The following is a 14,467-nucleotide window of genomic DNA, read 5'->3' as shown; positions in this document are numbered from 1 at the left end:
ATCAGAGCCCACCAAAGGACACTGCAAAACCTGCCCAAGCACATCAGCACCAGGACAGGGAGCAGGTCACCTTGTCTGACAGAAAGGGATTGCTGCAAGCAGCTGCACCTTGCACTTTAAAAATCTACTTTCTATCTCATTCCAGTAAAACAACTGACATGTGGGGGGGGCCACATACTCCAGGAGACATTGTTCTAGGCCTTCCCCTAGAACAATCCGATGTCAGCCTGTGGATTCAGAGTGAATTCTGAGGAGAGGAGAAATTATCCTTCACCGTGTGATGCAGCAACATCTGGTGTTCCTGACGGCATTTTTATTTCCCTTCCTCCCTTGTGCTCTCCAGGTTCCATTTCCTGCACTCTCAGGCATGGGAAAATGAAGAGGAGAGGAAATCATAGGCAAGGGCACAGTTACTTGCCCACTGTTTATCAGAGAGACATCCTTGTAGCAAACCCTGCCTGAACTGGTACCTTATTTCTACTGCAACATGGGACAAACAGAGCAGCTACTGGTGCAAGTGGTTGTGGGCAGATAAAAGCTACCTCCAGGTCTGTGCCACTCCTTTCCCAAATCCAGTTCCTGTTTCCATTAACAGCAGGATGGCAGATAGATGCAGAGCACAAAGCAGCACCGGTGCTGGGCACAGCAGCTCCTGGGTTTATCTGGAAGAAGGAGACAGAGGCTTGAGAAAACATCACATCAGAGTTCTCAAAACCCGTGGCTGAGCACATGTGGGGCTACCCAGGTGTGATCCAGCAAGGAGCCCACCACCCCTGAGCCCAGGGACTGCTGGCAGCAGTCCTCATTTGGCCTGGGCAGTCCCTGTTCCTCTGCGACAGCCGCCTCGCAGATCCTCTCCTGTGGAACGATGCACTTTGCACTTCTCCTTTCCTGATGTTCAGCGCTGAAATCAGAGCAGGCAGCAGCAGGTTCTTTGCAAAACAAAGTTTTCTGAGCATCTTTGAAACCTGTGCCTCTTCACCGAGGTTTGTGGCTCCTGCTGCTTGGAACAACCTGAAGGAGGGGCTGACCCTGGCTCCATCGCATTGCTAAATATACACGCAGGATGTCTCTAGATAAGTTACTTTGATTTCTTCAGCTCATCCCCAACTGCAGTTTTTAATCCTCGGGATAACAAAAGGCTGATCCGCAGACACCTCCCAGGATCTCAGGCTCTGGCAAAGCAACGCTAGCTGTTGCTAGAATTGCAGCACCCAGGGAGTTTGAACAAAGAGCCTCAGGCAGTCCCAGCCTGAAACACTGGGAACAATGCCATCATTCCCAGAGAGGGGAAGATGTTTGGAAATGCAATTTCCGAGGTCACCTTTTATGATCCAGGCACACCACAGAGCCTGAGTGCTCCTTCTGACAGCCAAAGCCAGCGCTGGGACTCCCCGCAATGCCAGAACAGCGGGTGCCACATTTCCAACAGGTCCTCTCCCCCTCCCCGTGTCCCACCGAGGGGAGCAGCTGCCCACCAGGCCTCTCTCAGAGGGATTTCAGTCTCACTCCCGAGGAGAGCAAGGCTTGGTCCACTAATCTCAGAGGCTAAAATAATTTTATGCTTTCTTTGAGAAACTGTTCCAGCAAAGCCTGGAAGATGCAGCGAGCCCAGACAGAAACATATTTCCCTTGTGGTTATGCTGCTGCCTGCCTGCCAGCACACAGACAGGCTATTTGTGCCTCACTAGGCAGAACCCAGTGAAGTGTTTAACTTGACAACGGGAGCGTTTCTCTGAACGATGCCACCTCAGCTGACCCCAACACAGCTCCGCAGGCTCCTTGCGCACTGTCCAGCATCCAGCAGCTCTCCACTGCAGCCTCTTTGGCCGCTTCAGAAAGTTCCAAGATCCTCCCACCCCTCACCAAGGCAGGCACCGAGGTGAAGCCCAGGCACGGGGAGATGACTGAACCCCTCAAGTGGAAATACTGACTCCTGTACAGGAAAAACATGGACTTTGGCCCAAGCTGAGCTGTGTCTTGGCAGTAAATAGCAGCTTCACTCGCCTGTGACTCACTGAGCATTGCCCATGCCCCAGTTTCTCCTCCGGCTCAGAGACCCGGGGACCAACCTCTGCCCATGCTGCCAGCATCAGTCTGGAGGCAGACAGCAGCACCACACCACATGAACAGGTACAGCTGCTGCTGGAGTCCCCAGGTGGGAAGAGAATTGAGTAAAGGGCTCTTACCAGCCAATGCATCTCAAAACCTCTCTGATGGCTGAGTCCAGGTGTGAGGAGCAGGACGGAGATGGGATGCGGGTGCATTCTGCCAGCCCTGAGCAGCAGTGCAGACATGAAGCTGTGCTCCCTGTTTGCTCTACCTGCCCTCTGCTGCTGCAGTGCTGCCAGCACAGGAAATGTCTGAGCGTCGGGCAGTCAGCCCGGTGGCTGCCAGTGGTTCACCAGGACAGCCCACAGCACTGGAAAATGCAGACCTGCTGGGAGGACAGGGCTCCCCCCAGGATCCTCAAGCCTTGATGGTGACAGCCTGCAGGGGGTGTCAAAAGGGATTCCCCATAGCTAGCCCAGAGGAATGATATCTCAGGCAGACGAGATCGTTTGCACTGTCTCCATAGATGACTTCAGAAAGGGAAGTTCCCTCCTGGAAGCAAATCACTACCTTCTTCATTTGGGCCCCACAGCACACATGGCATCAGAAGCAACTGCTATACCCACCCTAGCCTCATGTGCAGGGCTTTCTACCTTGCTATAAATAGTTTCTAGCACTGCTGAGCAAGGATTAATGACTTTTCTAATTATACCACCATTAGATGGTGACAGGGGAATGATACTGTGCAGATGTCTGAGCCCACTCACCCAGCATGGCTGGATTACTCTGTGCAGAACATACCTGTATGTCACCTCATAATTTCAGAGAATATCAAGTCACAAGTGCAGGAAAAAAAATATTTAAAAAAGGGTCTTTCTCAATATTAAATAAGAGATGTCTGAAAACCATAAGTGCTCCAAATTCCTAAAAGGAATCCCACCAGGTTGGGTGGCATCTCACAGAGCTGCAATTTCCATGTAAACATTACCTGGGATTTGCAGTCTCTCACAGCACCACTCTGGAGTGTACTGACCTGCTTCATATTGGCTTCCCGATTGACCCTTGCTTTTAAATTGGATTGCCTTATTTACCAGGCAACTGCTTGCTTTGTCCGACTGAAAAGGGGCATTTTTCACATGGGCTGCCCTGCCAGGATGCCTGCACTATCACGCTGTCAGACATCATTCAGCCACTTGTGGCAGTCCTGCAGACCCAAGCTGGAAACCAGCTGTCCTTTGTCCAAACAGCTCTTTTCCATATGACTTGCTAATAATGCACTCAAGAATTTCTGTAGAAGGGCTCTTACTTCAGAAAATGCTAATGACAGGAAAACACCTCTTGCAACACCTCATGGAGGTACCTTCTGTGGTTTCAGTTTTACCATTTATGACAGCATGAACAAGGTGCAGTTTTGGAGAGGAGTACAGTATTTCAGTGGAAAATAACTTTCTTTTTCTGAACAGTGGATGGATATGGCAATAAGCGTTTTCTCCTGAGGCTATGGCAGGTGCATCATTTGCCTGGGAAAATTACTGGAAAACTTAACAGCCAAGGAACACTTAGCTCAGCAATGCAGCACTGCGGGTTCCATCTGCAGGACCCCAACAATGAGGCAGCTCCTCTCTGTTGCCCAAGGCTCCAAGATCTGATTTTCCCTCCACTCCAGTACAGAGGCTGAGCCCCTCTCAGCAGACTCTGCTGGGTTTCTGACAGAGATGTTCTTTGCAAGAGCCATCAGAAGGCAAAGGATCGAGCAGGTTCTTTTGCCCAGTCATTTGAAACAAAGTCACTCCTTGCAGCAGACGTCTGCCTGTGTGGGGTCCCATCCATGACAATAACAATTCTATTCGTTTCATAAGCCAATCCCTGTGTTCTGCAGAGCAGGTGAAAGGAACTGTCGTGACTCTCTGCCATGGTCACAGGCAGCAGTCCCTGAGGTGCCTGTGCCCGGCTCCTGCAGGGATTGCCCCCAGCACCCCCAGGGTGACCCAGCACCCCAGGGTGACACCGGGACAGTGTGACACTGGCGCTGTTCTGCCCTGGAACCGAGCAGGTGCAGGGAGCCATCCCTGCCTGCCCTGCCCCTCTCCCGGGAAGCACAGCCCTGGCCCCCATCGCCATATGGCAGCTCCTGTCCTCTAGCTCCAGAGCGTCGCTGCCTTTCGTTCCACCGCCAGCTTTGTCAGAGTGCCCCAGAAACCACTGCCGCTATTTTTAGAGGGTTAACAAATACCTCTAGGAAAAAATAATCCACTGGCACGTGACTCCCTTTCAGTCCAAAATTCAACAAACGGCCACAGCATCAGTACAGTAGCTGTAAAGATGAAACGAGACTGGTGAACTCTGTCTACCCTCACCCACCTGCCCACAGTGAAGGAACATGAGAAAACAGCCAACCTTGTCTTTGGTTGCCAAGGTTTCTCATTTTTATGTATAGTTACGTATATTTATAGTGCCCCTTGCTATCAAAAATGAGCAAAGGGAACAGCAGATAAGACAGCCTAGCAGGATTGTTTCTCAACCGAATGTTTTTCACTTTTCCATGAGGTGTCAGCAGCTCTTTAAAGTCTTTTTATTGCATTCTGCATTAGATGCAAAACCATATTTCAAAGACACTTTAACTTTGAAAGAGAAAAATGCAGATTCTGTACTGTGCCACCTGCAAACATGGAGGCATGACCCACATTAGAGAAACTTGGGAGGGAAGAAGGCAGAGAAGGAGAGAGGGAGGGAGCTCTGTGCATAAGACTAGGCCATTTAAAATACTTCAAAAATAAAAACTCATGGGGAAATCACTGCCTTTCTAATTATAGCTTTTAGGGGAGCTACTCACCCTCTCAATAGTGGGGCTGGGGATGCCTCAGGCACGCCACATTCTGCATTTAAATCCATGTAGCAAAAATTAACCAGCTTGGATTTTGTGTTAAATAAAATCAACAAAGCTTGCGTTATGTTTTGTTCTTTCTTAATTAGTTAGACCACAAATTACAATCAAAAGTCTTCTCATCTCCACTCCATCCAGCACAGAGACTGTTATCATTTCCTGAATTTTCTGGGAATTTGACTTTCACTTTTTTAAAGCATGAAATGCTTTAACAGCCACAAGCCATTAGTGAAAGAAATAAAGCAGCAGCTCCTATGTCCAGATTAGTTATGCCACAGAGAGGCACCAACCTCATTAGGCCAGACTGGGAACTCTGACAGCTCTGCTCAATCCCAGAAATCCTAGAAAAAGGGCAGGTGGAGAATTCAGCAGCGTTTTCTGACTGGCACGAATTGTATTACCTGTTATTACCTGGGCAGAGAAGAAGCAAAGCATTGCTGGTCTTTAGGCTTATTCTTTAAAAAACACAGCCTTTAGGGCAAATGGATCTTGCCAGGATTCATTCCTGGCAATTAAAAATAATGCAATATATCATACAGATATTGTATATGTATACAGACAATATCTAAATGCACTATAAATAACAAACCAAATAAGGTTCGGCAGGGAGCTGAGGTGGGTAGGTGAGGAGCGGCCCCGCGCCCGGGCCGCCGCTCCGAGCCCCGCGCCGCCGCTCCCGGGGCAAAGGCGCCGCCGCTCCCGGGACGGACGCGCCGCCGCTCCCGGGACGGACGCGCCGCCGCTCCCGGGACGGACGCGCCGCCGCTCCCGGGACGGACGCGCCGCCGCTCCCGGGGCAAAGGCGCCGCCGCTCCCGGGACGGACGCGCCGCCGCTCCCGGGACGGACGCGCCGCCGCTCCCGGGACGGACGCGCCGCCGCTCCCGGGACGGACGCGCCACCGCGCGGCTCTGGGGACGAATCCCGGGATCCCGCGGCCCGGCGGGGCGGGGGACAGAGACCCCGGCCCGGGGTTCGCGGCGGAGCGTCCCGCAGCCCGGCAGCAGGAGGCACCACAACCCAAGGATGGTGGAAATCGGGAGAATCCCGCTCCTCCTCGGAGCCGCCGCCTCCGGAGGGGGGAACGGGGAGGATTCGCCACCCGGCTCACCCCACCCTCCCGCCAGAAGCAGCTTCGGGAACATAAAAAGCCTCTGGCACCAGCGCTGGGACTTCATGACTGCCCGGAGCGGCGCGCCCTACGGTCTTGCAAGACACAGAGTCACAGAAACAACTTCACAGCATCATAGAATAACAGAAGCATTTGGGCTGGAAACGACCATTAAGATCAGTAAGTCCAAGCATTATCCCAGCACTGCTGAGCTCACCACTGAATCCTGTCCACAGGCACAACAAATGACACACCAAGTTTCAGGCTCTGTGATCCAGCTCCACAAAACTCTCAGGTATTTGAAAGCCGGGATGTTGGATAGGCTGGTGAGCACCAATGTCCCAGCCCTAAAGGGATCCAATTCAAAAGCTGAGGTGTAATCACAAGCAAACCACATCTGACAGCTCATACACTTCCCTGCTGTTATACAATCCCTCCTCCTCTACATGCCTTAAACAGGGAAAAAAATTATTTTGGAGGGTCAAGTGTAAACCAGCAGGCTTGGGGCATTCTGCTTTGGGCGGTACCAGCTGCATGCTGCCCCTTCCCCTGGCAGCTGACCCACAGCCCAGCATCTACTCCTGGCCAGCCAGCCCTCCACCAGGCTGGGAGAGGGATCTCTGCACCCTGGGATTTCTCCTGCTCCCAGCATGCAGCTCCAGCAGCATTCACAGCTGTTTTTTCCCAGCACAGGTATTGCAGGAGTAGCTCCTCTTATTCATAAAGTAAGGTGATCTGCAGGGAATTAACTTTGGACCCCATCCCAAAGCTGAAAGAAAGAGAGATCAAATTCTGTGCCACTCTGGAAAACACAACAGTGCTTTTCTGAGGGTTAACCAAAGAAATTTCAGTATCTGCAGGCAAACAATGAACCTCTTTCATATTATACAGGATTATGTCTGTCTTCCTATTAATTCGGTGATCTAATTGCAGACAATCTGGTTTCTATGCTGTAATCTGATATTTGCACAAAAGTGATATAAGTATCTTGCCATTGAATCCTTTTTACTTGGAGGAAACAGTTCAGGTATTGAGAGATGCTTATCAAAGAGCAGGAGCTGTATATTCCCAGCTGGAGCTAAGGTATCCTGCTTCAAGGAGAAAGACCTGGTTGGGGGAAAGCATGTGTGCCCACCTGGATAAGCTGAGGATGCCCTTCTCCTTCCCAGAAGTACCAACCTGTACCACACAGATGCAGCAGGAGCCAAGTGACCAGTACAAGGGCACTTAGAAGGAGCCCCAGGGAAGACAGGATGACTAAAGACAAGAGAGAAAGTGTAATCACAGAAAATAAGGAGCTTCAATGATCAGATGTGGCTTGTGAAATATTGTATAGGGATTTTGGAAGTGACTCAAGTTCTCAGTTGGACCAAACTGTTTGCTCCTGCTAGATAACTGTATTACTTCCATGAAGCAAACAGAAGGGCCACTGAAGAAAAACAGAGTGGAAAAATAAAACTGTTTCAGTTCTCACACTGTACAGACTTCTCCATATCGAAGATTTTCTAAGGCAGAAAGCCCTAGTTTCACAAGAAAGGGGAAGTGTTCGGGACACAAAGGTCAGCAGAAACAATGCAAAACGTCAGAGCCATAAACAGAGCAAGAGAGTCCCTGGCACCACTGTGCTGGGACTCTCTCAGCCATGCTGCAAACAGAGAAACAATTACTTGTACCTCGCCAGCACAGCACAAATTCCAGACTGCCATCTGGGAATTGCAGCCTGCCATTCCCTGTGCTGCCAACTGCCAAGCACAGAGCCAGGCTGGTCCACTGGGAGCACACAGCCCATGCAGGAGAATGAGCCCAAGCACAGCTCCTGGCTGGGGGGGCTAAGGAGAGGAACTCTGCCTCTGGTCCCACCTGGGTCGTTATTCGGTCATCTCCAGGCGAGTGCTCCTGCAACTGCGCCAGGACAAACTGGGAATTCCTCCTCAGCCAAAGCAAGGAGGGAGTGTTTGGCATTGGGATAGCACGGGGTGGCCTGATCTCTGCCAGCCTTACCTCGGCAGACACCCCATCCAAGCACATGTGGTTTCAAAGTCCTGGCTGAGCATAGATATACCCCGAGACCTGCATGCTGTCTGGACAAACTATGCTGGATTAGGTGCTGGCTCTATGCTGGATGGGAAGGAAACACTCAGCAAAAATGGAGCTGGGCACAGCTCCTGCTTGTGTTCAGAGATACCAAACAGAGCCACCACTGAAGGCTTAGAAGAGATGCTGTGCTGTGCTCTCAGACACAGGGCAGACCTGTCCCAAAATCTCTGTATCTGGTGAACTTAACCAACTTAATTCACAACATCCCTGGCCTGCTGTTGTGTGGGATGTGCCTGTTAGGGTGAACTGCAGGAAGGCTGCAGGCATAAGTCCCAGCCATTACTCCAGCCCAGAAAAGCACACTCCCTCCTCCACCAGTCCTTCCCACTGCCTGACCCGAGTTTGCCACCAGCTGGAAGTCAGTCTGTCATCCAGGCCTTGCAGGGTGGGGATTTCATGCCTCAGCCTAAAGATGATAAATAGGATTCTGTGCAGCACACATTGGGTTTGGTTATTGGCGATACACATTTCAGCTTTGGCAAGTACCTGGAAGCCTGGTGTTCATATTTCAGTTGAGATTTATATGCAGGAGAACAATGCTGTGTTATAGGAGGGCTTTACTCTCCAAGTTATGCCAGTAATTCTCAGCAGCTTTTTCCTGAGCTCTTCTCTGGCTTCACACTTTGACTCATTGTCTGTTGTTGCACATCTGTCAGGCATAACAAGGAAAGCTGTGTACTCACCTCATCCATGCAAGACAGTCTCTCTTGCACTGAAATGTCAGGGCTCTGCTCCTAACCCCCACAGTGCCATACACATTCATAGGAAAAGCTGGAACTCAAGTAGGGCATGTAGACATCTCTCTTTCTTCTTTCCACAGTCCTTACTTAAGGGTAAAATTCCCTAAAAGGCATTAATGTGCTCAAATGCCACAGCAGTACCTAAACCACAGCAACATGACGGCACAGTGCATCTACACCAACTTGATCCTGTAGTTCCCTCAAGTCTGGTGCTGAAGAACTTTGTTCACTGCAGTGCCAGTCAAGAAGTCCTGAAGTCACTGCTCCAACTCCAAAGAGCTAATGGGATCTGTCTCATCTAAACTAAGTAGTTTTCAAGCAATGAGATACCATCATTGAGTGAAACCCCAGAAGTTGCCAAGACCCAGGACAAGAACCAAGCTGCTGCAAACCCAGCCAACACGGCTCTCTGAAGGGCACAGTCAGTGCCCCTTCTTTGAGCAGGAGCTTTGCCTTCAGTCACTTCTAACAGGGAAGTTCAAAGAAATCAGCAGCAGTACTGCAGCAGCCAGGCCCTTCTGCCAGCCCTGTCCCAGCTGCTCCTCACACCCCTGCACTGGTGCCAGCCAAGAGCAGTCCTGGGGAGCGTACAGGGTGTACCCACCAAGTGTTCCTGCACCGTGTTCCCTCACCATGTTCCTGCATCGTGTCCCTGCACCGTGTTCCCTCACCATGTTCCTGCACCGTGTCCCTGCACCATGCTCCCTCACCATGTCCCTGCATGGTGTTCCTGCACCGTGTTCCCTCACCATGTCCCTGCACCGTGTCCCTGCACCATGCTCCCTCACCATGTCCCTGCATGGTGTTCCTGCACCATGTTTCCTCACCATGTCCCTGCACCGTGTCCCTGCATGGTGATCCTGCACCATGCCCCCTCACCATGTCCCTGCACTGTGTTCCCTCACCATGTTCCTGCATGGTGTTCCTGCACCATGTCCCCTCACCATGTCCCTGCACCGTGTCCCCTCACCATGTCCCTGCACTGTGTTCCTGCATGGTGTCCCTGCACCATGTTCCCTCACCATGTTCCTGCACTGTGTCCCTGCACCGTGTCCCCTCACCGTGTCCCCAGCAGGGCTAAACCCATGCTGCCTTTGTGAACAACGCACTGCCAGAGAGCATTTGGTTATTCCAACACAGTGACTGTTTCACAGCAAACAAAAGGGATCCAGGAAAATGTTTTTCTGTGAGTAAATGACAGTGAGAAGCTGTTGTAAACACTGCACTCAGAGTCCAAGAAACATAGAGCCAAGAATTACCTGTCACAGCACATTGCCAGCCTCAGCCCGCCTGTTTGCCAAGAGCTGGCTGGGGCAGCAGGCACCTGGCTGCTGCTGTTGGGCAACTCCTCCACAGTAATGCTCCAAAGGAGGAGAGAGAGCACAGCCCTCTGCTATTTGGAAAAAAACACATGCAGACAAATCACAGAGCTTTTCTTAATGCTGCCATGATACACAAATAAGAGGCTTAAATATAATTATAGGTTGTTTAATCAGTGAGAATAAAGAAATATGTAGTAATTGATGCCATATTTTATAAATATCCTAACTGTTTAAGAAACGGAAAATGTTTTCAAAAGAAATACTTTAGCATAATGATTATAAAGCCCTTTAATGTGAGAGAGCTGCTTTCTGAAGCCAGTTTTAGATTCAGGCTCATGAACATAAATAGAGTTAATTGCCCTTCTGTGTGAGCTGGATGTTAGCACATTCCAGCAGAGCATGCATTTTCCAAAGTGCCAATTCTAACACATTCCACCCTGTGCAATTTTTGCCTTTCTGTACAGCACACAGAACAGGCACATCTGGGCAAGGGTAAAGTTAAGTGCTTGTAGCTGTGAGCCTTGGAGATGGATTGAGACATCAACTGCTGGCCCAGATGTTAGCTGAGTATTCAAGTGCAAATGTATTTTTTTCTGAATTCACCCCATAAGGGAGAGCACATTGATGTGCAAATGGTGATGGGGCAGAAGGGACGCTGGTGGCTCCTTCCCTCTTCCTTCTCAAAAACTGCAGTTGCACCATGTGGCAGTGCAAAGGGATGATTCTCCTGGTGAAAAGGGGAAATCCTTTTTCAGAGGCAGCTTCTCAGGCAGTCCACAGGTGCAGGATGCTGACACACGTAGGAGAGAACACTCATGGGAAACTGCCGGTGTATGCTCTGCTCTTCCCTGGAGTGTCCCTCCTGCCCTGAGTGGGCAGCAGGACAGGTGCCACTGTATCAGCCACCCCTCAGTCTCCCCCTGCCTTCCCAGTTGTTCACTGAGCTCTCAGTCCTGCTGTGATCCCATCGAGGCCACAGGAACAGTGGTGAGGGATGTTCCTCCCCTGGGCCATGAACACTCTCAAGCACAAAATTCTATATCAAGTTATATACAAGAAATGCAAATGAAAACACAATTCTACCCAAAGATCTTATAGAAACATCTACATCTCCAAGAATAAACACCACTTTGGATTTGGTCCTATGGCATGAACACAGGGACCACTTTGTACGTAATGCTAAAAATAACAAAACCATCCCATTTGGGCATGGCTTTGGGGCACAGAACCCTGTGCATTCCCAGCTGCCAAATCGCAGCTTGGAGCAGCCCATGCCAATGACCCGTGTCAGGGGCTGCCTCAGAGCACCTCATTCCCTGGGGTTTTGGGTTTCTGCCTTTAATGAGCTGGTGATGAGTGACCCTTGCTCAGCCCCTCATCACTTCTGGGCCTTCTGGGAGTCAGGAAGAACCATTTAAAATCAAATTTCCTCCTAGGGATTTTCTGAGGCTGGGGGTAAAGCACTCTGTTGAGACAGCACAAGTCCTAGCTTCCTACTGCAGCCTTGCCACCTTATTCCCAGTGTCTGTCATATCAGATGGCCATGCACAAGCCTAAGTGGCACTTCTGCTGCCGTTCCAAATTCCAGCCCCACCACCAGCCCAGGATCTAGCAAAGGTCATGTTTTCTCAGTGCACACAGGGCACTTTGTGACATCAGGCTGCTACCAAGAGCTCACCATCGATAACGCAGCCTTTCTGGGGAAGGGGCCCAGCCTACAGAGAGGCATGGTGCCACAGCTGGGCAGCTGAAACCTGCTTAAGGGCAGGAAATGTGCAGGACAGTGCAGTGTAAATGTACACCCCGAGTCTGTGCTGTGCAACAACACTGCAGCAGAGCTGAAATGCTGGGATGCAGCACGAGCTCCAGCTAGGTCAACTCTGTTCAGAGCCAGGCTCTGTTGGGACCCTTGCAAGGGCCCATGTTCTTGGTCATCAGCAGACCTACAGCTTGGGAAGGACAGCAGTGCATTTGGCTCCACGCCTGAGCTAAACACGGCCCCATCCATCAGCAGTTTGGCTCCTCATTCATATGATGGGCTTGATCTTGAAACCATCTGTTTTCCCTCAGCTTGCATCCAGCTTTCACTTGGACAGCAGGGCCCTTTTCAGCTACAGCCCCGGGGCATGGGGGTGGGAAGGCTGCTTCACTGACTGCTCTCTGTGGCCAGAAAAAAGGAATTTGGTTGGAGACACACACCAATGACCCTTTTCTTGCAGGTAAAGGTAAGACTGGAAGGACTTGCTAGTGAGAACAGGCAGAGCAGTAGCCCTGGGACAGAGCTCAGAGGCTGCAATTGGGGCTGCTTGTGCAAGATCTGTGCAGTGGGGTAGACCCCATGCAGCACGCCGAAAAAGTCCTTTTTCCAGTGTAGGACTCCAAGACAGAAGAGTGCTCTCAGCAGTGTAAAGAAACCCTCAACAGTCTGAGAATCTGTGATGAGTAGTTTCATTCTGGCAATACATTTTTTAACCTCCAAAAGAAATGTGATCTGGAGTCTGTAACCAAGAGCCTCTGAGTACACTGGTTGTGGCTTGGGGATTTGTTTCTTTTCCAGGAAGTAGAACCAACCTGTTCACTGAATGGGTTCTTCCCTTTTCCCTCGGGATCCTTTTGCTTAATCTCAAAAGGCTGTTATTAACTGACAGGTTGGTGTAAACATACATTTTGAAAAGTGCAGAGAGCAGTGCCCATGTCCTGCACACGCAGCACCTCCACAGTGATCCCAGCCGTGATTCCTCTGCATCCCCACAACGGCTCCAGCATCTGCCTGGGGGAAAAGCAGGGCTCTGGACTGCACCTCTCACCTGGGCTCACCGGGGAAACAAGTGGCCTCTGGGCTTGCCAAAGGCACCCAGCCAGCTCTGCCCGCTGCCCTGCAGAAGCCGAGCTGCAGGGCAGAGGGATGGAGCTGTGTGCGCCCTTCAGACCTCCTCCCTGCTTCCTATGAAGCAGAGTCCTGCCCAGCTGACCAACACAAACAGCTCCAAAATCCACAAGAGAGAACTGCAAAACCCCGTGCACTTCCAGTGCTGCAGAAGGGGAAAAAAAGCATTTTCTGCAAGTGTTTCTAATTTCCTGGGCCAAACCTAGACCTGGCACAAGTCAAAGTAATGCCCAGAGGTGCTGATGAGAGTGAGCCTCCCATGCTGACACCCTGGGCAGTATCTCCTGTCCAACCCATTGGGAATACCTTGGGATACTCTGTCAGTCTCTCAGTAGCTCGTGGTGCCAAGTCTGTGGGAACAGGTGAGGTACCACATAGTGAGGGTAATTAAAACCAACTGCCAAGGAAATGTCTGGAGACAGCAGCAAACTGTCAGGCTCATGATAAGTATTGTCTCCTGCAGCATGCACATAAGATATCTCTGGGAGGGCCCTGCAGAGGTCATTTCCAAGGAATGATATGGAGGAGATTTTTTATTAACCCTTTGCTTGTCTTGACATTGCAGTTAAAATCCTAACAGTTGCTGTTGCTGTACCATTTGGGAAATCAGCTGTTAAACAATGCTGTCGGCCAAGCTCTCCCCTCACTCAAAGATTGCCGGGGATTACATCCACAGACATCCCTCTGTATGCTGCAGGGCACATTTCCACCCTCGAGGGACAATTGTGGATGCCCCGCCCCATCACTGGAAGTGTTCCAGGTAAAGCCAGGGAGGATTATGAGCAACCTGACCTAGAGGCAGTTGTCCCTGGCCCGCAGGTTGCTGGAAGTGGATGGTCTTTAGGGCCCCTTTCAACCCAAACTGTTCTGGGATTCTGTGGCCATCTGCTTCTGTTGAGAAGCCACAGAGAGCTCGGATCGGGAGAGGGAGCCGGAGGTGGCTGCAGAGCTGGAGCAGGACAGCCTCTGGGGGCGAGGGGCACCGTGGGGGCTCCCGCGGGAGCTCTCGGTGCGCCCGGGCTCCGTCCCCGCTCCCCTCCGCCACCGTGAGGTGGCACCCGCCGCCCCCGGGCATCGCCCCCCGGGCATCGCCCCCCCCCGGGCATCGCCCCCGCCCGGGCATCGCCCCCCGGGCATCGCCCCCGCCCGGGCATCGCCCCCGCCCGGGCATCGCCCCCGCCCCGGGCATCGCCCCCCGGGCATCGCCGCCCGGGCATCGCCCCTCTCTGCTCCCAGATCCCGAACTGCTGCTCCACAGTTCGCCGGTGCTGTCGGAGCCGAACCTTCGCTGCCGCCCCGACCGCCCCAGGAGCTCCGAGCCTCACACGCTGTCTCACACAGAGCCCCCCCCCCCAGTGCCTTTGTTCATTGTTCC

General features: G+C 51.6%; 1 protein-coding gene across 1 annotated transcript in view; it reads right to left on the bottom strand.

Annotated features, from left to right (window-relative positions):
* The window catches only part of ZMAT4 (zinc finger matrin-type 4), a 51,628-nt gene extending 49,304 nt beyond the window's left edge, over window positions 1-2,324 (bottom strand). The window contains exons 1-2 of the mRNA XM_085559120.1: window positions 2,190-2,324; window positions 543-662 (exon numbers count right to left, since the gene is read on the bottom strand). Coding sequence (XP_085415246.1) covers window positions 543-662; window positions 2,190-2,297 — 228 coding nt within the window. The 5' untranslated portion in view covers window positions 2,298-2,324. The remainder of the gene's footprint in view (window positions 1-542; window positions 663-2,189) is intronic.
* Between the last annotated feature and the right edge of the window lie 12,143 nt (window positions 2,325-14,467).

Source organism: Lonchura striata, chromosome 22 (assembly GCF_050655825.1).
Source record: "Lonchura striata isolate lonStrDom1 chromosome 22, ASM5065582v1, whole genome shotgun sequence".
NCBI lineage: Eukaryota > Metazoa > Chordata > Aves > Passeriformes > Estrildidae > Lonchura > Lonchura striata.
Note: the sequence above shows the minus strand (reverse complement) of the source record. Positions and strands in the feature narration are given on the sequence as shown.